Source organism: Camelina sativa, chromosome 5 (genome assembly GCF_000633955.1).
Source record: "Camelina sativa cultivar DH55 chromosome 5, Cs, whole genome shotgun sequence".
NCBI lineage: Eukaryota > Viridiplantae > Streptophyta > Magnoliopsida > Brassicales > Brassicaceae > Camelina > Camelina sativa.
The window spans coordinates 3,845,458-3,870,452 of record NC_025689.1 but is presented as its reverse complement, the minus strand read 5'-3'; the positions used below and the strand labels follow the sequence as shown (position 1 = coordinate 3,870,452).

The window sequence follows — 24,995 nt, the reverse complement described above, 5'->3', positions numbered from 1 at the left end:
CAGTTTGTTTAAAACTTGAACGAAATTTATTTGTCCCCACTATATTTAAATGATAGTTCTATTTTAAGAATCAAGCGATCATTAATATCCTGAAACCTGTGTTTGTTTTTTTGGCACTCAAGAAAATAACTTGCGTAAAACATGCCGAACTTACTATTCACTAAAATAGACACATAAAACAGTGTTCGAAGCAAAATCTTGATGACCAAAGAGACTCATATCAAGAGCACAAAAAAATATCGTTCACATTTTGACTGATACATACACACCAAAACTGAAAAAGACACGCATTGAGCCCAAATCACGTATATAATCTTTAAAATCATATAGAAAATACATTTTCTGTGTTTACTTTGAAATACCAAATGTAAGTGTGGTTTGTCTTTGTCGTCATGCAACGCATGCATATATATATATATATAGTATTAGTATTAATACATTATGTGATTTGATAACATGTCCCTTTTATACATGCATTGAATCCACCGACCAGTCTACTCGATGCTTTGAATTATACTATAATTTATACTAAAGATTATATTGTGAAGAGCAAGCTGAATCGATTTTTTTTTTTTGGAATTTGATTCCGATCCGGTTTTTATAATTGTTTTCGACTACAATAATGGTAAAGTGGGAGGAGAAAGATAACAAATCTCACTTTCATCTTTCAAGTAGCAAGCAAAATAATACTAATGTATAAAAAGGTTGAAAATGAAGTTCCACGACACCTAAAAGAAGAGTGAAAGAGAAAGAAGCATAATAGAAGGGAATAGAAAAAAGAACACCAATCAATCACTTCAAATTTTATTTTTATATTTGTGTCGAAAATTATGATATAAAAAGTATTAAATAATTGAATTTTTTTTCCTAACGTAAATAAATAAATATATATATATATATATATGTATATTTAAAAAATCCTGATATTTTTTTTCATTTATTATTTGTTATCTATAGTAGTAGTTTGTCTTTTTTAATTAGGGAAAAAAAATCTTGACATACATACATGGGGAATCTACCATCACTTAAAAGAAATCTAAAGGTAATTTAATTATAAAAAAATAGAAAAAGGAAATTTAATTATTTTAAATAAATGCTAGTGACTATTTATGGAAACAAATATTTATTTATTTGTATTTTTTTGTTTTGTTACCACTTACCACCAATACGCGTTAAGTATACCTTTTTTAAAAAGCCGTTTATGTTTCTTGTTACTGTTATATTAAAAAGCCAAAAACTGAAGAAAGAAGAAACAGTTTCGTTATTTTGCTGTGGTCTGGCGATGACCAGATTTTGAGGCTGAGAGCTAATATATAGTACTACAAAGCACCATCATCAATGGCGCAAATTCTGTTGGTAAGTAAATTAATTATAAATAAATAAAAATTAGCTTTTTTTCTTTTTTCTTTTTCTTTTGAAGATGTAACTGTCGGGGAGGAGCACTCACGTGTTTCTGTCTCTTCACCTGTAAAAAAATATTCTCGCCACGTTTGCTCCCGAGAAAACGCGACGAAAATAATGGTTAAAGAAAGAAGGAGAAATCAAATAAAATAAAGGTTGTGTTTTTTTTTTTTTTGGGGTATAGCAAAAGCAAGCATGTGTATGTGGGTGGAGGCTATGGTAAGCCTATGGGTTCTTCTTATCTTCTTCTTCTTCTTCTTCGTCTATCTTTCTTTTGTCTTCGTCTATCTTTTAATTCAATGATAAGCAGATCATCTCTTTCGATTCACGTTACCCCCTACTCTCACCCACCCAGAAATTTTTTCACATTTAATAAAAATGAATAAAAACACAGTTGGCCTTGTGTGTGTGACACAATAATATGGGCAAACAATATAAAAAAAGAAAGAAAAGCTAATAATTGAGAATTGAGAAATCTCCATTTATGGCTAAATAAAAGCTTCACACTTTTGCAAGTCAATTCATTTTCTTCCCTATTTTGAAAAAATCTTATCTTTTTGGTGGGTTACTCTCTACTTTCTAGGGTTCTTGAGTTCTTGTATTTTTTTTGATCTGGGTTTTATCTATAATGGCGTGAATGAATGGCATGTGCGTGAATGTGGCCTACTTTGTTTTCTTTCTTCTCTGCTTAATTTGGGAAACAATAGTTGAGTTGTCGTATTCACTGTTTTCGTCATGACTTTTCATTTCCTTCTGCCAAATTTTTTTACCCAATTTCTCTCTTTTTTTTAGCTTGAGTTTAGATTTATAAATCTCTCTCCTTTTTTTCTCCAGGTTCTTCGTCTTGTAGCTTGTTAGGTAGTTTGTGAAGGTTTTTAGAGTTGAAACCATGGATCTCAATCTCGGGAAATGTTGTGGTTCTCGTTCTGCTAAGGTTTGTTTCTTCTTTTTTCTTTCTAATCTTATTAGATTTGTTCAATTTTGGAGCTTTTTTTTAAGATTGGAATTGATGTAATTATTATTGCAGAAGGAATCATGGAGGTCGGTTTTGCTTCTTGCTTATCAGAGTCTTGGTGTTGTCTACGGTGATTTGAGTATCTCTCCGCTTTATGTCTTTAAGAGCACTTTTGCTGAAGACATTCAACATTCTGAGACTAATGAAGAGATCTACGGTGTTATGTCTTTTGTTTTCTGGACTCTTACTTTGGTTCCTTTGCTTAAGTATGTCTTCATTGTCCTCCGAGCTGATGATAACGGAGAAGGTGATGACTGGGAAAAGATGATACTCTCTTATTACTCAGACCAGAATGGGATGAAAACTGAAATTTTGTTTGCAACTTTCTCAGGTGGAACTTTTGCTTTGTACTCATTGATCTGCCGTCATGTCAAAGTTAGCCTCCTCCCTAACCGACAAGTTTCTGATGAGGCACTGTCCACTTATAAGCTTGAGCATCCACCGGAGAAGAACCATGATTCGTGTGTTAAGAGATATCTGGAGAAGCACAAGTGGTTACACACTGCTTTGTTGCTTCTTGTTCTTCTTGGGACTTGTATGGTTATTGGAGATGGACTTCTCACTCCAGCTATTTCTGGTATGTTTGCTTCTCTGTGTGTGGATGACATCTTAGTGTCTAATAGTTGGTTTCAAAGAGTTTTCTAATATTTTCTTGTTGTTGTGTGTAGTTTTCTCTGCAGTGTCAGGTCTTGAGCTGAATATGTCTAAAGAACACCACCAATGTAAGTACACAAAGAAGACTGGTTTAATGTTAGTTCTCGCTGCTTGAGTTCTGATGAATGATGGCTTCCTTTTGTTGATCAAAACGTGCAGATGCTGTGATTCCTATAACCTGCTTCATATTAGTCTGTCTTTTCTCGCTACAGCATTTTGGGACACATCGTGTTGGGTTTGTTTTCGCGCCTATTGTCCTGACTTGGTTGCTCTGCATAAGCGGTATTGGCTTGTACAATATAATACAGTGGAATCCTCATATCTACAAAGCTCTTTCTCCTACTTACATGTTCATGTTCTTGAGAAAGACGAGAGTAAGTGGATGGATGTCTCTAGGTGGAATCTTGCTGTGCATAACTGGTGAGTTATAAGGAAGTAACCTACATTGTTAATGTCGCCATAAAGATGCCAGTAATCTAACTCTTTAAGTCTTTTGTTTTAGGTGCTGAGGCCATGTTTGCTGATCTTGGTCACTTCAATTACGCAGCAATTCAGGTATGTTTCTAATTAGCTTGGATGCTTTACTTATTGTTTTATATCCCCACGGATTTCAACAAAGCTTTGTTTTATTTGCTGTAGATTGCATTTACCTTCCTCGTTTATCCGGCTCTTATATTAGCATACATGGGGCAAGCTGCTTACTTATCCAGGCATCACCATTCTGCTCATGCAATTGGCTTTTACGTCTCTGTGCCAAGTCAGTAGTTTTCGTTACTTGAAAGAACTTGAAAATTTATCTGGTGTTGACCATTGGAAACGTAATCTGAACTTTTTGTTTATTTCAATTCTTGGTTTTGAATAGAATGTTTGCACTGGCCTGTGCTTGCGGTAGCGATTCTTGCTTCTGTTGTGGGAAGCCAAGCGATCATCAGCGGGACTTTCTCAATTATAAACCAAAGCCAGTCTCTTGGATGCTTCCCTCGAGTCAAAGTTATTCACACCTCCGATAAGATTCATGGTCAGATTTATATACCGGAGATAAACTGGATGCTCATGGTTCTCTGCATTGCTGTTACTATCGGGTTTAGAGATGTCAAACACCTGGGAAATGCATCAGGTATGAGACTCTTTCATCAGCTCAAAAATGTTGGATTTTTTTGACTTTGAGATTACAGTTTTTTGTTCCTTTGTGGTTGGTTTCAGGTTTGGCTGTAATGGCGGTTATGCTAGTGACGACGTGTCTTACCTCATTGGTCATTGTTCTTTGCTGGCACAAGCCTCCGATTCTAGCCCTCGCGTTCCTTCTCTTTTTCGGATCAATAGAGCTTCTCTACTTCTCAGCTTCACTTACCAAATTCCGTGAAGGCGCTTGGCTTCCAATCCTCTTATCCTTATTTTTCATGATCATCATGTTCGTTTGGCATTACACCACCATCAAGAAATACGAGTTTGATCTCCAGAATAAAGTCTCTCTTGACTGGCTTCTTGCATTAGGTCCAAGCCTCGGAATCACCCGAGTTCCAGGTATCGGTTTAGTCTTCACGGATCTAACCTCTGGAATCCCCGCCAATTTCTCCCGGTTTGTCACCAACCTCCCTGCTTTCCACCGTGTCCTCGTCTTTGTCTGTGTGAAATCTGTCCCAGTCCCATTCGTTCCACCTGCTGAGAGATACCTCGTGGGCCGAGTAGGTCCAGTTGACCACCGCTCTTACCGCTGCATCGTTCGGTACGGATACCGCGATGTCCATCAAGACGTGGACTCATTCGAAACAGAGCTGGTAAGCAAGCTTGCGGACTTCATCCGTTACGACTGGCACAAAAGAACACAACAACAAGATGACGACACCGCCCGATCAGTCCAGTCCAACGAATCCTCGAGCGAGTCAAGACTAGCAGTGATCGGAACCGTGGCTTACGAGATAGAAGACAACCTCCAACCAGAGAGCGTCTCGATAGGATTCTCAACAGTAGAAAGCATGGAAGACGTAATAGAAATGGCAGAAGCAGTGCCAACCACCACCATAAGAAGGGTGAGATTTGCTTTACCAGAAGACAGTTACGAAGATGAAGGATCGTCAGCGTCTGCAGAAGCAGATGCAGAGCTGAGAAGTGAGCTGAGGGATCTGTTGGCGGCGCAAGAAGCCGGAACAGCGTTTATACTGGGACACTCACATGTGAAAGCCAAACAAGGGTCATCGGTGATGAAGAGATTAGCGGTTAATTTCGGTTATAATTTCTTGAGCAGGAACTGTAGAGGACCTGACGTGGCGCTTAAGGTCCCGCCCGTTTCTCTTTTAGAAGTTGGCATGGTTTATGTTGTCTGAACTACTTTAAAAATACATATATATAAAAACCTAATTCCTCTGTTGTAAATTCGTGACGTTAGCTTTGTTTCTTTCTTTTAGATCCATCTCTGTGTTTGTCAAATCTAAAGACCAAGATGGTCAAAATTTATCCGTATTAGGGCATTATACATTATCCATTGTCTCTCTTATCTTATCAATAAGCTCCTCACAAAACGGTAGCGTATAGAGAGGGAGGGGTTACAAAACGGTGCGTTGGGTAGTTGGAGAATGGGCATGGATCATGGCGGGAAAAACCTAACAGATATGGCGGGAAAGGCCCAACTAATAATAGACTTCGCATTGCCGCCACTCTGAGCAAAAAAAGACTCGATTTTTTTCTTCTGTAATCCCTCACTCACCGATTCAGAGAGATATGGGAGGACCAGCGTACGATTGTCTGACGAACCCTCTAGGAGCTGTACGATTCTCCTTCGCAAATGCTCTGTCTTCAGGCTACGATCCGGCTTCGTCTGTCGGAAAAGACTGGGGAGTCGCCGATCTGTTCCTTCCCTACTTCTCCGATGAATCTGCTCTCTCCCAGGTTCCTCTTTTTCTCTTAAATCACACTCTGTTTACGAATTCGCTTCTTTTATTTGATTTTTGGGGTTTAGGGCAAAATTGGGTTTTGGGTTTTGATTCAATACTTCCCAATTCGTGTTTAGCATAAAAAAGGTTGATTTTTTCATGTAATTTGGTGCTGTTTCTAACTAAATCAGCTTCCTTTAGGTTTTATTAGTCTATCCACAGATTGAGATTGGTGACTTTGGGGGTATTAAAGGATCTGTTCTGAGATATTTTTGGGTCTATTGTAGGTTCCAATACTTGATTCATCAAGTATCAAGTGGTTGCAGCCCAATACACTTGTTAGGTTTCGTGGAATGATACAGGACATGCTTGGAAATGAATTCTATGCTGGTGCTTGCAAGGTATGCATTAATATTCACTTGGCTTTTGATGGTTTCTAGTAAAGAAGCGTTGAATCTTTATTTGTCAATAACTGTTTTTTTTTTTTAATATCGTGTGAAGGATGGTTCAACATGGAGAACAAATAAGTTCAGTGATGTCTCACAGTTTCCTGAGGGTTCTCCCACCGATATGCAAGTTTGGGAGCGTCGCTTACTCTACTGTGTTCCTGTATGTTTTCTCTAATGCTGGATCTTTGTTTTTGTTGTTGTTGTTGTTTTGGCTTTCGTGGATGTTTCAACATAATAATAACACTTGATTGATTGCAATATTTTAGGTCCCAGGACAAAACCAATGGACTGAATGTTCTTCTCAAGAGCTGAGGAACCGGTTTTTGGATCTAACTGGCCAAAACAGGGAAAAGCGTGTGAGGGTGGATGAAGAAATGACTGATTCCATGGAGTCCAATGTAAGTAACTTAGTTTCTCATGCTGGCTTTATTTTTATGATACTGATTGTACTGTCGCAATATCTGTTGGAATTTGTGGATAATAACTTATGCATGCCATCATAAACTTTGCAGACCTTAGAAGCTGGGATTAATGGCTCTCCTTTCAAGAAAATGGTAAGGATCTCTAGTCTCTCTAGTCTGTATGCAATGTATCTATGATTATAACACGAGAAGCGACAGTCAAGAAGCGGAAACCCCATAGAATATAAAACTTTTCCTTACTGTTACTGACAAGAATCATGAGACATTGAGATTATTGATGATTAAATATTTCTGATTATGTTGGATTTTTTGTATATCAGAAAGTGGGGGAAGCTACACCATCAACTTCAGAATCTCAGGTTCCACAAAGTTCTGGTCTTCCGCCAGCTACAAATACAGACTCTCTACCTTGTCTTGTGAAGGTAATTATATGGCTGTTAACATGTATATACCTTAGCTGCAAAGATTAGTTGTTGACAATATTCTTATGCGGCCACACAGATGTATGATTCTCCAGAGTCAGAATTGAAGCTAAATGATGTGGTTGAATTTCTTGGAGTGTTGACCTTCGATCCAAATGTTATGATGGATACGGATTCACTTGATGAAATCTCTGATGACCTTTCTGAAGCTGAATCTGTTCAGATGCCCTCTCGAAAGGTTCCACGCCTCCATTGTCTTATCCACAGGAAGCTTGAAACACAACATTTCCTGCATGGTTCTTCGTTATTTACAGAGGTAAGAACCCATTGACTCAGCTCTCGTACCTATTCTTGTCCTGGCGTTTGTTTTTTGAATCTCATGTTACTTAATCTATTTGGCAGCCCAAATCTCCCCAAGTATTCAAAGAGATAAGAGAGAGTTTGATGAAGTACCTTACCGGTCTACTCGGGGATGATCACATTGCCGCACAGTTCCTATTATTGCATCTTTTGTCGAAGGTAATAATTCAGATTAACATGGATCACTTGTTTTTTCTTCTCACCTAATTCTGGCTAATACCTTTTAGTATTGTACACTCACATGTTTTCCTCTTTTACAGGTGCATGGAAGAGTCGATAACGTTGCTGTTGGGAAGCTTTCACTTAATCTTATACACCTTAATAAAGAAAGCATGTCTATCTTTGGTACCCAGCTCAGTAATGCCCTCAAAAACCTCCTACCATTCACACAATCTATACCACTTACTATTGAGTATCTGAACACTGCCTCTTTCGGTCCCAAGAAAGACTATGGAATCAACAGGTAAGAATCCATCTCTACGATCTTAATGTGGTTTGGATCATTCTTATCCGAGAAACCTTCAAGTATATTGTTTTTATGCTTCAGATTGATGCCTGGAGTTCTACAAATTGCTGATGGTACGCACTTGATATTGGACGAAACAGAGTTGCAACCAGGCACCTTGAACTCTGTTGGAGTTGAGAATGCAAATCTGCTTAAAAACCTCTTGGAATGTCAGAAGGTAAAGCAATGATGTTCTTATTCAGTTTAATCATATTCAAATATGAACATGGAATCTTCTGCTATTTCAGGTGGAATATGATTTCCAATATTATAAAATGGAAATGGCCACTGATGTTCAAATGCTCATCTTCTCTGAGGGAAAGTCGAACATAATGCCTGCCGATTTGGTTCTACCTTTTCAACCTGCCCAAGTGAACTCATTGGAAGTCATTACACCAGAAACAGCAGACGCTTGGAGGTGCTACTTAGCTACTTGCAAATCGTTATCTCACTCTATTGGGCAAGAGTTACAACAGGTATTTATATATCAATGGTCTTAATGTTAGAACCTGGTGTTTCTATAGATACCATTGTTTTCAAACTTTTGTCTGAAGTTCAATTATCTTCTGCAAAATATCATTGCAGGTGGTGGAGAATGATTTGGTTGCAGCAAGACAAACAGATCGTAGTTTAGGCAGCCAAGACTTGAGCAGGTACTAAAGTTTCCTTAGGATTTATTCTCAACTCATCAATTATATACACTTTCAATTTGTTTATCTGGTTGTGCAGGTTGTTGACAATGGCTCGCATGATGTCTGTGAGTTATGGTGAGACTACGCTTTCACTCGAACACTGGCAAATGGTGCTGGAACTAGAAAGACTTAGAAAGGAGAGGCTCAAGTAAAACCGCCGAATCTGAGAAGATAGATTATGGTTTCGAGGTTGTTTGGATTATGTAATCTTCAACTAAGTTATATGATTTAAGAAGAACGATCGTTTCCTATCTATTTATTTGAGAGAGTCATGTTTTGAACTTTAATATTACCAAAACTGGAACATGAAGTATTGAATACTTATAGTGAAAAGTAGTGAAAAGTAGTACCAGAGAGAAAAACTAAGGAAGGAACGTTTGCGTGCAAAGCAAGAAAATAAAGGCAAGAAAATAAACAAACTTAAGCAATTATCCTAATTGAAGAAGATTCTTAAATAAGATAAGATCCTTTCTTCTCCTACATATGTAAAACTGAAATTACCAGATGGAACATGGAAGTCTTGGTGTAGAATCGACCTCATAATCATATATCAGAAGACTTTGCTTTCGATGGAAGTCATCTCACTTCTCTCACGACTCTCGTTTGTTTGAATTGAAAGAACGAAGACACACACGATTTAACGAGTTCCCAAGGTCAAACCGATCCTTGGTACATCTCGGCTAGGCTTTTGCCATAGCAATATCCACTATCAAGTCTTTTTTTTTTTCTGGAGTTTACACAAGAAGAAGAAGACCTAAGATCAGGTCAAAAGAGCTCACTTGGAAGCAACGAGCTAGATATCTCCTTGTCCTCTTCAGTGGTTGGCAATTCAAGTCTTCTTGTAATGAAAGGATGGTTCAAGAGGTCAGCCGCGGTGGGCCTGCTTGGATGAATGTCACGGCACAGCCTCAAGAAATCTCTAGCCTCCGAAGAGATATCTCGACCACGCAAGATCCACTCGTAAAATTCATCGAATGGTTCCGGGATAGGTATAGCTCCAAACATCTCATAAACCACACACCCTAAAGCATATATATCAAGGTCCGGATGGATGATCACTTCGTTTGGCGCAAAAGACTCTGGTGGCAGGTACTTAGCCGCCGTACCAAAGGACATGGAATCATATTCGGAATCAGGCTCCTTGGATGAACCGAAACCAGCAAGCTTGAGATCCCACGGCTCTCCAGTTGTAGTGGAAGGGAAGACGAAAACGTTGGATGGCTTGAGGTTGCAGTGAACGTAACCATGGGAGTGTAGAGCCACGAGTCCTTCTAGGATCATACGAGCCGCGCGTTGGACCAAAGACTCAGGTATCGGCTGTGATCTTCTGGGGGAACCGTATATCAGTTCATTGAGATTACCTTGGGAGGCGTACTCCGTATAGATCGTGTAGCATTCGTAGCGTTTGGTTTGTAAGTTCATAGTTGTTGAGGCGTTGACGATGCGAGGATGATCACGGAAACGATGCATGATCCTGAGTTCCTTGTCGAGAATGTTTTTGAGATGCATAGGCGATGACTTCTTCGCCCAAAGTTTGGAGTTGGAGTCCTCCTCGAGAGAGACGACACACCCGAAGTTACCTCGGCCAAGAAAAGAGACGGTTGTCAAGGAAGACTCGTCGACGATCCATTCATCATCTCTGCAAATTTGCTCCATCATCAAAGTTAAAGCTTTTACGTATTCTCTTTAATTAGGGTTTAATCTTGTATGTGTTTCTGAGAGATGACCAGTCTTTATCGATATCTATCTATTTATATAAGTTTAAGAAGGATCATGTTTTCCTTTTCCAATTGGGTTTGGTTCGTTTTTCAATTGGAACTAGGATCATGTTTTCCTTTTCCAATTACGGAATTATGTTAAACTATATCAAATTAATGTTAATATTATCCAATATTGAAATAAACTATTTAGTTAACAGTCGAGGAACAAAATAAATACTTTTTATCAAAATATATATTATACAATTATATATGCTTATAAAAACCAATATTCACCAAACTAAACTACTCAGAATTTATGGCTTCAAGATGAGAAACATATATTTTTGTTCTAAGTTTCCTTTTTCATATTTTCAAGTTTTCTCTATTGTTTTAATCGATTTCTAGATGATTATATCAATTTTAATTTCTTATAATAAAACTAGTAAAATATGTTAATTACTAGTTTGAGGAATATGTTAAAATATGTTAAAATATGTTAATTTCTTATAAATATGTTAACTTCACAACTTTGAGGAAAAAAAAAGAATGTTGTTAATTTAGTATATTTTCCTTTTCACCCCCTAAATCTTTTGTATTTGACAAAATCGTCTCTAAATAAACAAAACAACAAAAACAAACCCTATCATTGTCTCTCTCGTCTCCCTCTGTTCGTTCCATCGTCTTGCTGCGCCTACCTTCCTCTGTTCTCTCTTAACCTTCTCCTATTTGTTCTAAAAACTCATCCTTTTCTCGTAAAACCCAATTCAAAAATCCCAATATTAATTAGTTTCCAAGGTGAACAAACAATGGCAGCAAACTCGGAAGAGCAGAGGACGACGACAAGAGATAGTATTTACAAAGCTGCCAGGAGTATAAAACGACGAGACAACAGTCTCTACAACGCTCTTCGATCTATCTACCAAGACTCCATCTTCGTCCGCGAGATCTCTCAGCTATGGCCTAAGCTCCCTCTTCTTGCTAACCTTCGTTGTGGTCTCTGGTACTCTCCCACATTCGACGCCACCTGCTACTTCAAATCCACCGATGGTCATACAAACAATCTCTCTTTTAACACTTCTCGTCTCAATCTCCATCTTCCTCTTCTCGCTGGTATCATCACTTTCATTGATCTTTTGAGAACTAGGCTTTGTTTTGTATCAAAAGCATATACCTTTATGCATTGTACTTGTGTTGTGTGATTACCAATTGAAAAAGATTAGAACTTTATGCATTGTACTTGTGTTATATGGATAGGAGAGAAAGGAGGATGTATCATTATTGATTCCACTCGGAAAGGAAAGAGATTTCCGGATAGCATGTCGAAGACGATACCTATATGGTCATGTGTCTTGAACCGTTCAATTTTTAATCATATGAAGAGATTATGTAACACTGTTGGAGTGAGTTACATTGTTCATTTTGTCTGCATTAGTAACATTATATATATATAACTCCTTTGTTATTGTATTTTACAATCTTGTTTTTTGGAATAGGGATTGGATGATGATCATGATGGTGATAAGATAAGGAAGTTGTTAGAGAAATGGGATTGTTCGTTACATTTACCACTTTGGGTTTCAAATACTGAGAGGGCTTCTATTGAGGCTAGATTGGATGAGTGGACAAGAGAGTTAGATGAAAGTGGAGCTGATATATCTTCTTTAGTTTCATGTTTGAGAAAGCCTTTGCGGCCTCTTTGGGTTTCACAGAAAACTGTTGTGTGGTTGAATGAAGTACCTGATCATGATTCATGGGATTTCACACCTCTCATACTTGTCTCAGCGTCTGTTTCTGGTGAAGTACAAAACAGAACCAATTCAGAGTTTAGTTGGAATTATATTCCAGGAGCTGGTGATGATGAAGAGAGTTGGGCTAGAGGTTTATCTCCGAATGTTTTTTGGACACATGTTGATGATTTGATTCATTGGGGGCCTGATTTGTGTAACCAGAAAGTGGCTGAGATTGTTGAAAACGATAGAGTGTATAGAGCACAGAGAGGTCAGGAAGCTCCACAGGTTGTTGTTAAGTGCTCAAAATCTAATGGTGGAGTCGATCACGCTAAGAGTGGTGAAATCATGTTTCTTAGTACACCAAAACCTAAAGTTGGGATGATGAATGTTGATGAAGAAAGCTTAGTGTCTTGGTTGGCATCAACGAATCTTGCTGTTGGGGCATCACAAGTAGGTGAGTTTAGTTTCTTACTTCAAATGTCGTGTCTCTGTCTTTGCATTAACTATGCTTAATCGCTTCAGCTTCTCATCAAAATCTTCTTCTTATCCTTTTGTGTTGCAGCTGGTAAAATGACATCTATTGACTGCATATTAAATTGTGATCAAAATCCCATCTCAGTCCCTCTATCACATCTTGAAGAGCATTTGCATCTACCCATGAAGGTATAGCTTTAAGACAAACCAAACTCTTGCATGATACTCCTTGAACATATATTCATTAATAAAAGTGTGCATATGTTCTCCAGGGTTCAAAATATGATAGATTTTCCATATCAAGAAATCTCCGTGCCGCGGTTAACTTTGCTAAGGTCAAGATGAGTTCAGGGAAGAAGCTCTTAGTTTGCTGTCAAGATGGTAAGTTTGTATTTGTATTCAAGAATAATTTGTACCTTGTAACTTTTATGGTAGTCTACTAATCCATACTGTAACTATGATTGACAGGGGAAGATATCAGTGTATGCGTTTGTTTGGCCATCTTGATATCATTATTCAATGAAGAAGGTACTGCATTTTGTACTTCTTTCGGGTTTTTTTGGTTCCGCAATGTATAAATTGTATCATGATGCTGAGATATTTGAATCATTTTTGTAGGGGCCTTTGATGGAGGAACATGTTTTAAAGAGAAGAGTATAACAAAAATGGAAATGCGACGGATGCTAATATTTATATGCAAATACGCCGTGAATGCTCGGCCATCTAGAGGAAATCTTAAGCAAGTTTTTGGTTTTCTCTCGTCTCAGCTCGAAAATTCAGACCAGTGAAGACAAAGTATACCTCAAAGTTGTAACTGTTAAACTTGCATTTTCACTAATGTTGTAGTAGTAAATTTTTCACTGATTTGCAAATTGCTGCTAAAATATAATCCTTATTAAATTCATTACATTTTTTTCTTAGACCATTGTGTATAAATCAACTATAAGCATAATTCATTGAACTTTCTTTAATGGATTTGCTTAGTTTACATTTTTAATAACTAAATATATAGATTGAACAACATTTATCTATCATTATGCACACAAAGTAATTTACCAATATATTAATTTTTAATATATACTGATATATAGTATTGATAAGACATTTGTCTGATTTATATAGCATAAATCAATAAATTTTCTTGATTACATGTATTTAGTTTACATTTTACTAATCTAAATATATTGATTGGATAACCTTTATCTATCATTCAGTGCAAAAAGTAATTTACTAAAATATTAGTTAAAATTACACTGATATATATAACACATTTGATAAGATAACTCAAAAGTAACCAAAAATCTATAGAAAAAGAGTTCTAAAAATACATCAATTCATCTTGATTAGATTTGCTAGTTTTTCATTTTTTAATAACTAAGTAATTTATATCATTAACCACACAAAGTAGTTTACCAAAATATTATTAGATAACATACTAAATTTTACAATATATATAATATGTATATGTTATGTACAATATATAATTAAAAAGAATAACTAAAAAAATCTAAAAACTAAGAGGTCTAACCAAAAAATAGTGAATACGTTTTGCTAAACAAAAGAAGTCTTCATTGGGAACTGATTGTGTTCTTGGCAACTTGGTGTCGTTATGGAGCAGATTATCGGAGATCTAAACGAGTCTTCATTGGAGACTGTCTGTCTTCTTGGCAAATGTACCGACGGCTTTGTGTCTCTCAAGAAGGATTCGAACTTGGAGAAATCATACGTCAAAAAGACATGTATTCTCAAACAGTCCAAGACTCTCGAGAAGGAACTCAGGATCATGCTTCGTTTCCACAACAATCCCTTCATCGTCCAAGCTTCAAGCGATCACCTTCACTATGTGACCCACACCAAAGTCATGAGTTTATGTTACATCTACATGGAGTATGCTTCCTTAGGTAATCTCGACAAGATGATCTCTGATGCCGGAGGGAGATTGCCTGAAGATAGTGTCAGACGTGCCACTCGTATGATCCTACAAGGACTCAAGGCTCTTCACTCTCAAGGTTACGTCCACTGCGACCTCAATCCGACCAATGTACTCGTCTTCCCTTCCAACACTCTTGGTGAGCCATGGGATGTCAAGCTTGCTGGTTTCCGTTTATCCAAAGAGCCGACTATGGACTCTAGCCTGTTTATTCCTGGAAGCCTCGAGGAGTACATGCCGCCTGAGGCCATTGAGTGGGACACGTTCGTTGGACCGAACAAACTGACCGGACCAGCCCGTGATATATGGTCTCTAGGGCGTTTGGTTCTTAAGATGTTTGGGGGTGTTCCAGTGGATGTGGGAGGTTCTTCTAACACATGGAGGCTGTACGAAGATATCTCTCCGGAGGCCACAGACTTTGTGAGGCGGTGCTTGGCGGGGCAGACTTCCGATAGGGCCACCGTGGATGAGCTCTTGGATTATCCTTTTGCTGCTGAAAAACGTCCATTGTATCTTTCTTTCTTAAGGTTTCCTTCTATCATAAGGAAGATTGCCAGGGAGAAAATGCATAGAGAACGTGAGGAACTGATACCAAAACCTCAAGGGTTATTCTGGTGAGAAGGAAAATGAAACTGATACATATGAGGCTCAGAACACTTCATTTCTCTCTAATCTCAGTTTCCTCTCTCACCCATAAGGCCATAACTCAAAACAATTCCAACAAACTTTGGAATCTTTTCACAAATATTGTAAAAGTAAGCTCATAACTTAAGCATATTGCAAAACAATAGAAGTTTTTATATAATAATAACGAAGTCAAGAAAATTACTAATAAGAGCACTTGGAGATTCACATGGCAATATAATCTGAAGCCAACATAAAAGAAAAACAAAAGTTTTTTGAAAATTGAAACTATAGTTTAAGCTGACTGCAGGCTTCAGACACGGGGTGCAGCAGCAGCTCCAGGACCAGCTGGACGAGGGGCCTGTCCTGGTTGTCCAGGCTTGGGAGCATCATCCTGATGATCATCAATGTGAAAAACCATTCAGTTAGTAGAAGAGCAAATCATTCAAACAGAAATAGATAGAACATAATAGTCTCCACTGAAAGCAGTATTGTTAAGAATTAAGTGAAGGTATTAGTCGCATCCTTAATCCACCTCAACAGTCATCTTCCACAAGATTATTTTGAAACAACTACAGTATTATAGTTCAAATGGTAACAGGAATCTTAAGATAATCTTAACGCACATCAACAAAAATTTGGTAATGCAAGATTCAACTACACATTGTACAATACAAGTCTTTAGTAATAACAAGATTTACTTCAAAAAACTATCTTCGTATTCAGAGACAAGTTGCAACATTTCTGATCCTAACACAAATGAAGTAAGCTTAACCAAAGATTGAGAAATGAAGCTTAAAACTATCAAGGATCATTGAGTTGAGGAAAGAGAGAGAGAGTGGATTACCTTGCGTCTGACAAAACGAGGTGGAGGAGTACGAACCCTACGGTTGGTGCGGGATCGAACTCTCACAACATGAGAGTGGATAGCACAAGAGACACAGTACTGAGTCTTTGCATACAGCTTAGGTAAAGTGTATCCTACAAGACATTATTCAATCAAGAGTTACAAATCTCAGGACAATGCAATCCAAAAAAAATCAAAACTTTAAAGGGAAATGTAATGAATAGGATTAGGATACCATCGTAGACACTGGCTTCCTGAACATCTCTGATAGCAGCCTGCTCCACAATGTTCCTCACAATGAACCTCTTAATGGCCTTGTCCTAATCCAATGTTACATTCACCACCACAAGATCATATCAAAATCTACATATGAATGCTTCTTAGCAAAAGGTAGTGAAAGAGAGTACCTTGGGACAACATTTGCCACAGTTGGAGCATCTGATTGGGTTAACGTGACCTCTGTTGTGCTTGTTCCTTCCACCGTTCCTACGCTTGAAAGTCTACAACATAATACAACAATGAAGATCATCAATACTGAATCTTTCTTGATTTTGAATCTAAAAAAAGCAAAAACAAAGAGAGAGATCGAAGAAGACGATGAGTAGTACCATCTTTGGCTGTTCTCTGTGTGTGTCTGCTGCTGCTGCCTTCTAGGGTTTACTATCAATCATCTCATCTAATTTCAGATTTGATTTTTATTGTTACTTCTTGGGCCTCAAAATATAATGGGCTTTATACATATACTGGGCTTAGGCTTTATTTTCTCTTGTCTTAAAAAAATAATTTCACTGAGTTTAACACTGGTCCCTAGCCCCAAACCCCATTGTCATCAACTCATCGTGTCATGTAAATTCTGGAGTCTTCGTGTTATTCTTTTCTTTCTTAAAAAAAAAAATATTTCCAACACCCCAACGAAATATCTATTACATACTTTTTTCAAATTTTCCAACAAAATCACACGTACCCTCGACAAAATAGAAGATGTCAATACTTAATGGAAAGAGCAATATTAGAGTAGACTTGAATTTTGTATACACTAACTCTGAATTTGAATTTTAATATTAGAGTAGCTTAACTGATCAGCACATGCACACTGATGAACCTATTAAAGAAAATAAAATTGACTTAATAATGAAGAGTACTTTCTTCCGATACAAGTAAATAAACCAACCGAAATTAAAGTTTAAATCATTCATAATGTAAATTGAAATCTGCAGACTTTTTTCTATGAGTTAACACCAGAGGAGAGGACGAATAGGATCATCAGGCCAAAAGAAGTTTTGAGACACTTGGAATCAACGACCTAGATATGTCCTTGTCCTCTTCTGTGATCGATCTTCGTGTAATGAAAGGATGGTTCAAGAGCTCAGCTGCGGTGGGCCTGCGTGGATGAATGTCAAGGCACCGCCTCACGAAATCTTTAGCCTCCGGAGAGATATCTCGACCACGCAACATCCACTCGTAAAAATCATCGAATGGTTCCGGGATAGGTATAGCTCCAAACATCTCATAAACCACACACCCTAAAGCATATATATCAAGGTCTGGATGGATGATCACTTCGTTTGGCGCAAAAGACTCTGGTGGCAGGTACTTAGCCGTACCAACGTACATGGAATCATATTCGGAATCAGGCTCCTTGGATGAACCGAAACCAGCAAGCTTGAGATCCCACGGCTCTCCAGTAGTAGTGGAAGGGAAGACGAAAACGTTAGATGGCTTGAGGTCGCAGTGAACGTAACCATGGGAATGAAGATCCACGAGTCCTTCTAGGATCATACGAGCCGCGCGTTGCACCAATGACTCAGGTATCGGCTGTGATCTCCTACGGGAACCGTAGATCATCTCACTGAGATTACCTTGGGAGGCGTACTCCATATAGATCGCGTAGCATTCGGAGGGTTTGGTTTGCAAGTGAAGAGTGTTTGAGGCATTGACGATGCGAGGATGATCGCGGAAACGATGCATAATCCTGAGCTCCTTGTCGAGAATGTTTTTGAGATGCATAGGCGATGACTTCTTTGCCCAAAGTCGGCCAAGAATAGAGACGATTGTCAACGAAGACTCGTCCACGATCCAATCATCATCTCTGCAAATTTGCTCCATCATCAAAGTTATAAAGCTTTTGCGTATTCTATACTCTTTAATTAGGGTTTAATCTTGTATGTGTTTCTGATAGTCTGATAGATCATTACTCTGTATCGATATCGATCTATTTATACAAGTTTCAGAAGGTCGGTGTGGTTGGTTCGTTTTTCAAGTGGAACTAGGAAGTTTTCCTTTTTCCGATTACGAACTTAAGTTAAACTATATTAAAACTAAACTAATATTTAATATTATCTCATGCTTAAATATATATGGAAATAATCAAATAAATAATATCGATAAACTGATAAACATTAGAGAATTAACTTATATATTATCTTTTGGTTTTTTAATTGGATCACCAAATAGGCAAATACAAGTAAATATTTCCTTTTTTTTTCTATCTGAATGCTTTTTTTTTTTTTTACATAATCTTTAGTTTTCTTTTTTTCTTTCCTTATCTATATATAATAGCAAACCCACTTTTTTGTTTGAGGGAATTTCAAGCTGGGAGCTTCGCTTTCTCCGTGTTATACTAACATTATCGACAGGTTATGCGAGCTTGGAATGATGACTGAGGCAGAAGGTTTGTTTGAGGGAATGTGGTCACACAAAGACGACTTGGTCTTGTCCCTTGAGATTCCTACATTTAGATCAATGATCAATGGATATGTTAAGGCTGGGAAAGAGGATGATGCTCGACGGATGTTAAAGCCGAGGCACATCATTTATGTCTACGTTAGTGTGGTCCGTGAAGAAGTTGGAGCCACCAGTTTTCGATCTCAACCCTAATTAAGAAGATCAGAGAAGACTTTGCAAAACAGATGCCAAAGGCATACAATTTTAGGCTAAGGTTACGATGGTTCCTACAGTTTTTTTTTCATTTGATTAACCATTGATGGAAAACATCCAAAGGATTTTCAGCATCAGATTCAAGGTGATACAGGGTCGAGATTGATGTACCAGAAAATTAAGGAACAAAACTAGTTTATTGAATTTTGAATCATGTATTCGTGCTTTCATCTATGAAATTTAAGATTTTTAATATATATTATAATCACTGTTCGAAAAAGCATTCTAGGCGTCCGCCTCCGCCCCGTCTAGGCGCTAGGCGCTATAGCACCGCCTAGACGACCGCTTTGACCGCCTAAAATTGTAGTATCATCATTTTAGTGTATTTTTAAAATTTTAATTGCACAAATTTATAATATTAAAGTTTACTTCTATAAACATAATTATAAATGTTTAATATGTTATTTAAAATGAATTAAAATAATGTTTTTATTTATTTTTCTGTTTTTGATTTAATATTTTTATTATTTTATATATATTTTGTATATAATATCAGATATATAATAGTTTATAATGTAAACGCCTAAACCGCCTAAAACCGTCTAAATTCCGATTAGGCGTTCTAGGCGCTAGGCGTTGCATCACCGCCTAGTTAACGCCTAGCGCTTTCTTGAACATTGATTATAATTAACAATAATTGAAGATAGCACAATTTTGAGAATTATCTATAAAACTACCACTAATTTAATCGGTTATTCATATTTGATAAACAAATATTTAGCATCTATAATTACAAATGATACCATAATTTAAATCATTTATTAAAAGTGACGTTAATCTTAACATCATTTAATTATAACTGATCTAAATAGTAACATCACTTATATCAATTGATGTAAAATTAAAATCATTTTTACAATTGATACATAACAACATCGATTACAATAACCGATACAAATATTTTGTTAACCGATATAAATTATTTACATCAACAAAATGTAAATCATTTATTAAAGTGATGATGTAAATTATTTTTACATCAGTTAAATCTGATGTAAATATATAAATTGAATGATGTAAAATACCAATTTTTTTGTAGTGCCCAATCAACCAGTGGGAATTTCCACAAGATAGGGAAGAACTTCATATCTTATGTTCTGATCCTTCAAATAGTTGATGAATCTTTGAACTTCTTAATGGGTACGGCAGAAATTTAAGACAGAGTTTATTGTGATCTGATCTTATGGCTGAAAGGACATTGCCTCGATTAACGTCATCGCACTGGTGTAATCACCTGTTCTCATCAATATAGTAACTACATACATACCAGTTTTTAAACCAAAACAAACCCAAAAAGATCAAAGCTTTAATTTCCTAGATAAACCAAAAAAAAAAAATCAAAACTTTAATTCTCGTTTGATTAGTTACGACCTGAAAAAAGGAAACAAAAATGTTCAAGTTACATAATGCTAATTAAATCCACAATCGCCATCAGTATTTAGTTTATCATTTTCATTTGCAATCGATACACGAAAAAACAAAATATCAATAAGAGACACCTCCCTATATTATTCTCATGATATTATTATCAATTTACATGCAACGTGAAGTAATTTCAGCTCATGATTTAGATGGTGCTTTGCACAAGCTTAGTACAAATCAGCTCCTCTCATGTGATGACACGTGTCACCACTTAGTTTGACACACTTAGGGCATTGCCATCAAAGGATTTAAAGAAAGTATCTTAAAACATATCTTATTCTTAATTTTGAAAAAAATGAAATTAAGAACTTTTTAAGAAACTTATATATTTCATGGGTCCATTGAAGGTTGTTAAATTTGAGGTTCTCAAAAAAGTATATATACGTAAATTTGAGGTCCTTCAAATGTGACTAATGGTGAAAGCCTCTCATATGTATGAACCTTAATACAAACTAAAGAAATCAAGAGGTCATGATTACACCAAGGGGGTCTTAAATAGCACAGTATTTTAATATAGATAAGAAAGAATTAGAAAAGAGAAAGGTACTCTAGCTTGAATAAACATGATATACCTCGACATCATCTCCAGTCACTTTCAGTATATCATCAACAAGAGATACGACAGCAGGGTCGCCGCATAAATGTAGCTCATCAACTGTTACAGCTTTGTGTGTTGCCCCTTCCTTTAACTCTTTCTCTTGTCCCGTGATCAAATCACATGGAACATTTGCTTTGTTTAAACGTTTACCTCCCATGCCAACAACCTTAACGGACCACAATATACACCTTCAAGTGAAAGAAGCAAATCATAAACAGTTCAACAAATGGCTTTCCGAAAAACAAAAAGGTTTAGTAGTCACCTTCTAAGGCATACCTGAAGAACTCTTGTGCATCCTTACTCTGCAATCTGATTCTTGTGCATCAAGCTTTCTCGGTTGGACAGGGCTTTCTTTCTCAACTGGATTTTATTATAACACAAGTTAATATTATATTTAATTATGGAATATCTTAGAGAAATAGAAAAAAAAAAAAAAAATATTTTGGAAATTGCAAGTATATATATTTAGTGTATATTTATCTTGATATTCTCTGATTTCATTGTCACTTGCCGTCCGCCGCCATGTTTCTCTGTCGTCGGCTCGTCCTCTCTTCCTTTCGTAGCTTCTCCTCCGTCGTCAAGAAAGATCTTTCATTAGATTACAGACCATTAGCTTTACAAGCGCAATTTCCTGATCCGATTGGGAGACGTGGACACGGCGGCCAAGCACGCGCGCCTGTCTCGCGACGTCTCGGCCCAACATAATGCTGAATCCACGGTCGTCATCAACCAGACGTGCCAAGCAATAATCGGCGCCATGTGCGAAGCCAAGAGGTACGAAGATGCCTTGGACCTGTTCCATTATTTCTACCGCGTTTCCAAGATTACACCTTGCTATGGTTACTTTAATTTAATCATATCATCAAACTCCACGTGGATCAAGGCCGTTTGGACGACGCTCTTAACCTCTACGACTCCTCACTATGCTTTTCTAATTTGGATTGGAATGCGAATGTGTACAAGCAGCCCCTGTTGGAGTGGCTATTGCGTCAAGGGGATTTTGAAAAGGCCAATGAGGTGTTGGGTGATCTATTGGGGAGCTCTCATGTGCATGGTGATGGATATGACGTTGTTGCTATTTTTAGCTACACATACCTGAAGTATTGGTTCGAGCAAGGTAAGGAGGACAAGGCTATGCATTGTTACAGTCGTTTGCAGTTGCGCAAACTTACGAAAGCCACTGTTGTCAACGCACTTTTGGCCCTTCTTCTCAAGTATGGCAAGAAAACTGAAGCTTGGTCCTTATTCGACCAGGTTTTGCATAGCAAGGAGATGGACAATGTGAATCATTATACGCTAAATATCGTGGTGAACGAGTTTTTCAAAATTGGTCGGTTTGACCTCGCAATCCAAATTTTCCACAAGGTGAAAGCATTAAAGCTGAAGTTTCCACATGTTGTTACGTGCTACAGAAACATTATCACAAGGCTTAACAAGCAGGGTATATTGTTTGAGGCAGAGCACTTGTTTCAAGAAATGTGTTCAGACGAATTGGTGAGTCCTGATGTTTCTACATACACATCGATGATCGATGCATATCTAAAAGCTGGGAGAAACGAGGATGCTCTTCGACTCTCAAACAAGATGGTTGATGCATTTCTAGGGCAGCTTGCTCGCCTCGCTTGCCTCTAATATTTCACAAGTAGATTGATTTCTATTATTATAGTATTGTTTTTTGATTTTTGTCCCAAGTTTTGATTTTTGGAGAGTTTCAGGTGGTCGGGCTATATATTTCAATAACCATATAGTCTACTACTCCAGTATTTGCTTAGAAAAATTAAACCAACATCTAATAATAATTCAATATGAAAACTTGTGTATCAAGAATCTGAGGCATCAACATATTTATTAAAATCACCAATTTTATTACTTAACCGAAGCACTTTTTGGATGAATGTCCCGGTTTATATGCACTGTTTTTACGAAAAAGCCTACACTGAGATTCTTCTTTTGCTCTGTATATACGCCAGTTATGGAAATGTCGTTTGCACTATTTTGGGGGACAGAGGAGTTTAAAACCTTGCTGGGTTGTGCTGAAAAGCCCGAAGAAGCAATGTTTTTAGTTCAAAACATTGGAATCGTGTAAAACGCAGTAAGAAGAGTTTGGTTTGCCTTTGTAAACAAAAAGCTGATATCCAAACAACATTTTGTACCTTACACCCATGGTGTTGGACTGTGAGGAGCCAAAATCCAATCATGATGTTGAAAATAAAGAAAAGCATACCTGAAAATCATGATTTCGACATATTTGATATTTCATATATTTTATCTTTACAGCTCATAATTAATATAGAAAATCCAATTATTGTAACCTTTTGAGCTCATATTATGATATTAAAATATAATATTAAAATATATACCTTTCTATTAAAATAATTAAATAATTAATATTTTAGTTTATATTATTATGGATACCTTTTGAGTTCCAATTAAAATGAGTTGTTGATTATAATATTTAAACTTTTAAAGTTCCAATATATATAATATTTTAAACTTTTAAAATTTTAAAATTATAATATTTAAAAACAGGTACGTAGATGGTTTGAAGTTTTGATCTGCTGCAAGCTTGTGATACATGGCAATAGCTTTTTTAGGCTTGTTACGGGCATACGCCCAAACCATTCTGTCCCTACATGCCATGCTGGTTTTCTGTAGCCGGTTGAAAAATCTTTCAGCTGATCTAATTTGACCCACTTCACCGTACATCTTGATGATGGTTTTATTAAACAAATTAATCCCGCATTTATGTAGTTTTCGACTTTATAAACTTTTATCTATATTATTTGCATGACATTACAATCAATTTGTATGCAACGTGAATTGATTTCAGCTCATGACTTTAGATGGTGCTCATGACTTTAGATGGTGTCTTGCACAAGCTTAGTACACATTAAACTAATAATACTTACCTATTTGGTTTGGAGGTATTTAGTAATTATATACAATTCAATTAGACCTGAGATAACATAAAACTAAATTAAGAGTTTTACATAAATGACATGACAAAATTATTTATAGTTTGTAAAACTCTTCATGACATTTATGTAAATTATTCATGTAATTTAATTTTCTCTAATGCTGCACTATTTAATTTTGATTGATATTTGTAGATACATGGCTAAATTATTCAACTAACATACATTTGTAGATGTTCTCTATGCATGTAAATTAGCTGTTGATGTTTGTAAGGGATTATTTCATTTCAAATCCATGTATCGAGACTATGACATTATTTAATTTTGATTGATATTTGTGTGTTAGTCGGCGACTTTGATGAAATATGGGCCATCCTTTTCAAATTTTCAAAATTAATGAACTCTTACGAGTAATTATAATTTATAATGCCAAAATAATAATACTGATATTAAAATTTATAGAATTTTTGTTTGGTATTGAATAAAAATATATTCATATATACATATTTTAGATCAGTAATTACAATTAATATGGTTAAGATTAAGATTAAAAAAGTACTAGGACACGGGTCAACATTTTTTAAAAAATTTATAATATAATAATAAAAATTATTGTTTTTTTAAAAGAATTATTTTGTTTGAGATAATATTTATTTTTAATTGTTATATAAATCTATTAGTCTATTTGAATACTAATTATTTTAGAATATTATAGTATTTTATTTTTGACGTATTATTACAGTTTTATATTGTTTATTTGTTGTATTTGCATCATATTTTGTGAAATATAAAATAGTNAAAGGTTTTCAAATGGTTTTTAAAAAGATTTTTAAAAGGTTTTTAAACATCTTGCAAACGCTTTTACAATGTTTTTAAAAACCTTGTAAAAGTTTTTATAAGATTTTTAAAATGGTTTTAAAAGGTTTTTAAACACCTTGTAAATGCTTTTAAAAAGTTTTTAAAAGCGTTTACAAGGTGTTTAAAAACCTTTTAAAAGCATTTACAAGCTTTTTAAAAGCATTTACAAG

At 36.3% G+C, this 24,995-nt stretch overlaps 8 protein-coding genes across 11 annotated transcripts; 5 read left to right on the top strand and 3 right to left on the bottom strand.

The window, feature by feature from the left end:
- LOC104785347 (potassium transporter 2) lies at positions 1,268-5,538 on the top strand. Of its 4 annotated transcripts, none has more exons than XM_010510542.2 (10): positions 1,268-1,356; positions 2,236-2,335; positions 2,429-2,663; positions 2,748-2,993; positions 3,085-3,138; positions 3,230-3,490; positions 3,573-3,625; positions 3,710-3,827; positions 3,933-4,187; positions 4,274-5,394. In XM_010510542.2, exons 2-10 carry the CDS (start codon positions 2,291-2,293, stop codon positions 5,392-5,394), a joined length of 2,388 nt encoding a protein of 795 aa, XP_010508844.1. In that variant the 5' UTR covers positions 1,268-1,356; positions 2,236-2,290. The 4 variants fall into 4 exon arrangements, with proteins under 4 accessions (XP_010508844.1, XP_010508842.1, XP_010508841.1 ...); XM_010510540.2 differs by lacking the exon at positions 1,268-1,356 and adding an exon at positions 1,432-1,620 and having other exon boundaries at positions 4,274-5,538; XM_010510539.2 differs by lacking the exon at positions 1,268-1,356 and adding an exon at positions 1,640-1,961.
- On the top strand, positions 5,789-9,112 carry LOC104785346 (mini-chromosome maintenance complex-binding protein). Its single transcript, XM_010510538.2, has 13 exons — positions 5,789-5,956; positions 6,228-6,341; positions 6,442-6,549; positions 6,656-6,787; positions 6,902-6,943; positions 7,132-7,233; positions 7,313-7,549; positions 7,636-7,752; positions 7,854-8,056; positions 8,141-8,276; positions 8,347-8,574; positions 8,684-8,751; positions 8,828-9,112. Exons 1-13 carry the CDS (start codon positions 5,789-5,791, stop codon positions 8,940-8,942), a joined length of 1,770 nt encoding a protein of 589 aa, XP_010508840.1. The 3' UTR covers positions 8,943-9,112.
- On the bottom strand, positions 9,552-10,446 carry LOC104785345 (mitogen-activated protein kinase kinase kinase 2-like). Its single transcript, XM_010510537.2, has one exon. The coding sequence runs from the start codon at positions 10,444-10,446 to the stop codon at positions 9,556-9,558; it is 891 nt and encodes a 296-aa protein (XP_010508839.2). The 3' UTR covers positions 9,552-9,555.
- LOC104785344 lies at positions 11,123-13,614 on the top strand. The gene is made up of 7 exons (XM_010510535.2): positions 11,123-11,600; positions 11,745-11,890; positions 11,984-12,674; positions 12,783-12,883; positions 12,967-13,075; positions 13,163-13,222; positions 13,313-13,614. Exons 1-7 carry the CDS (start codon positions 11,297-11,299, stop codon positions 13,480-13,482), a joined length of 1,581 nt encoding a protein of 526 aa, XP_010508837.1. The 5' UTR covers positions 11,123-11,296; the 3' UTR covers positions 13,483-13,614.
- LOC104788845 (mitogen-activated protein kinase kinase kinase YODA-like) lies at positions 14,274-15,456 on the top strand. The gene has a single exon (XM_010514624.2). It carries the CDS (start codon positions 14,304-14,306, stop codon positions 15,240-15,242), a length of 939 nt encoding a protein of 312 aa, XP_010512926.1. The 5' UTR covers positions 14,274-14,303; the 3' UTR covers positions 15,243-15,456.
- On the bottom strand, positions 15,402-16,595 carry LOC104785343 (40S ribosomal protein S26-1; the record flags this gene model as incomplete). Its single annotated transcript, XM_019245685.1, is given in 4 exon segments — positions 15,402-15,642; positions 16,096-16,229; positions 16,331-16,415; positions 16,503-16,595. Coding segments are annotated over 4 exon segments (393 nt in total), but the record flags the coding sequence as incomplete, so codon positions are not given.
- LOC104785342 (serine/threonine-protein kinase 17A-like) lies at positions 17,359-18,201 on the bottom strand. Its single transcript, XM_010510533.2, has one exon. The coding sequence runs from the start codon at positions 18,199-18,201 to the stop codon at positions 17,359-17,361; it is 843 nt and encodes a 280-aa protein (XP_010508835.2).
- On the top strand, positions 21,835-22,684 carry LOC104788844 (pentatricopeptide repeat-containing protein At3g60980, mitochondrial-like). The gene is made up of 2 exons (XM_019245185.1): positions 21,835-21,891; positions 22,019-22,684. The coding sequence occupies exons 1-2, from the start codon at positions 21,835-21,837 to the stop codon at positions 22,682-22,684; spliced, it is 723 nt and encodes a 240-aa protein (XP_019100730.1).

Bases quoted from the DNA above. Each gene is read 5' to 3' on its own strand.
- LOC104785347 (XM_010510540.2), top strand. From the start codon at position 2,291: ATGGATCTCAATCTCGGGAAATGTTGTGGTTCTCGTTCTGCTAAG. The intron at 2,664-2,747 runs GTGATGACTGGG...CAACTTTCTCAG, and splicing joins AGCTGATGATAACGGAGAAG to GTGGAACTTTTGCTTTGTAC. The intron at 3,626-3,709 runs GTATGTTTCTAA...TATTTGCTGTAG, and splicing joins TCAATTACGCAGCAATTCAG to ATTGCATTTACCTTCCTCGT.
- LOC104785346 (XM_010510538.2), top strand. From the start codon at position 5,789: ATGGGAGGACCAGCGTACGATTGTCTGACGAACCCTCTAGGAGCTGTA. The intron at 6,550-6,655 runs GTATGTTTTCTC...GCAATATTTTAG, and splicing joins GCTTACTCTACTGTGTTCCT to GTCCCAGGACAAAACCAATG. The intron at 6,944-7,131 runs GTAAGGATCTCT...TTTGTATATCAG, and splicing joins GCTCTCCTTTCAAGAAAATG to AAAGTGGGGGAAGCTACACC.
- LOC104785345 (XM_010510537.2), bottom strand. From the start codon at position 10,446: ATGGAGCAAATTTGCAGAGATGATGAATGGATCGTCGACGAGTCTTCC.
- LOC104785344 (XM_010510535.2), top strand. From the start codon at position 11,297: ATGGCAGCAAACTCGGAAGAGCAGAGGACGACGACAAGAGATAGTATT. The intron at 12,675-12,782 runs GTGAGTTTAGTT...TTTGTGTTGCAG, and splicing joins TGTTGGGGCATCACAAGTAG to CTGGTAAAATGACATCTATT. The intron at 13,223-13,312 runs GTACTGCATTTT...TCATTTTTGTAG, and splicing joins ATCATTATTCAATGAAGAAG to GGGCCTTTGATGGAGGAACA.
- LOC104788845 (XM_010514624.2), top strand. From the start codon at position 14,304: ATGGAGCAGATTATCGGAGATCTAAACGAGTCTTCATTGGAGACTGTC.
- LOC104785342 (XM_010510533.2), bottom strand. From the start codon at position 18,201: ATGGAGCAAATTTGCAGAGATGATGATTGGATCGTGGACGAGTCTTCG.
- LOC104788844 (XM_019245185.1), top strand. From the start codon at position 21,835: ATGCCTTGGACCTGTTCCATTATTTCTACCGCGTTTCCAAGATTACAC. The intron at 21,892-22,018 runs GTTACTTTAATT...GTGTACAAGCAG, and splicing joins CAAGATTACACCTTGCTATG to CCCCTGTTGGAGTGGCTATT.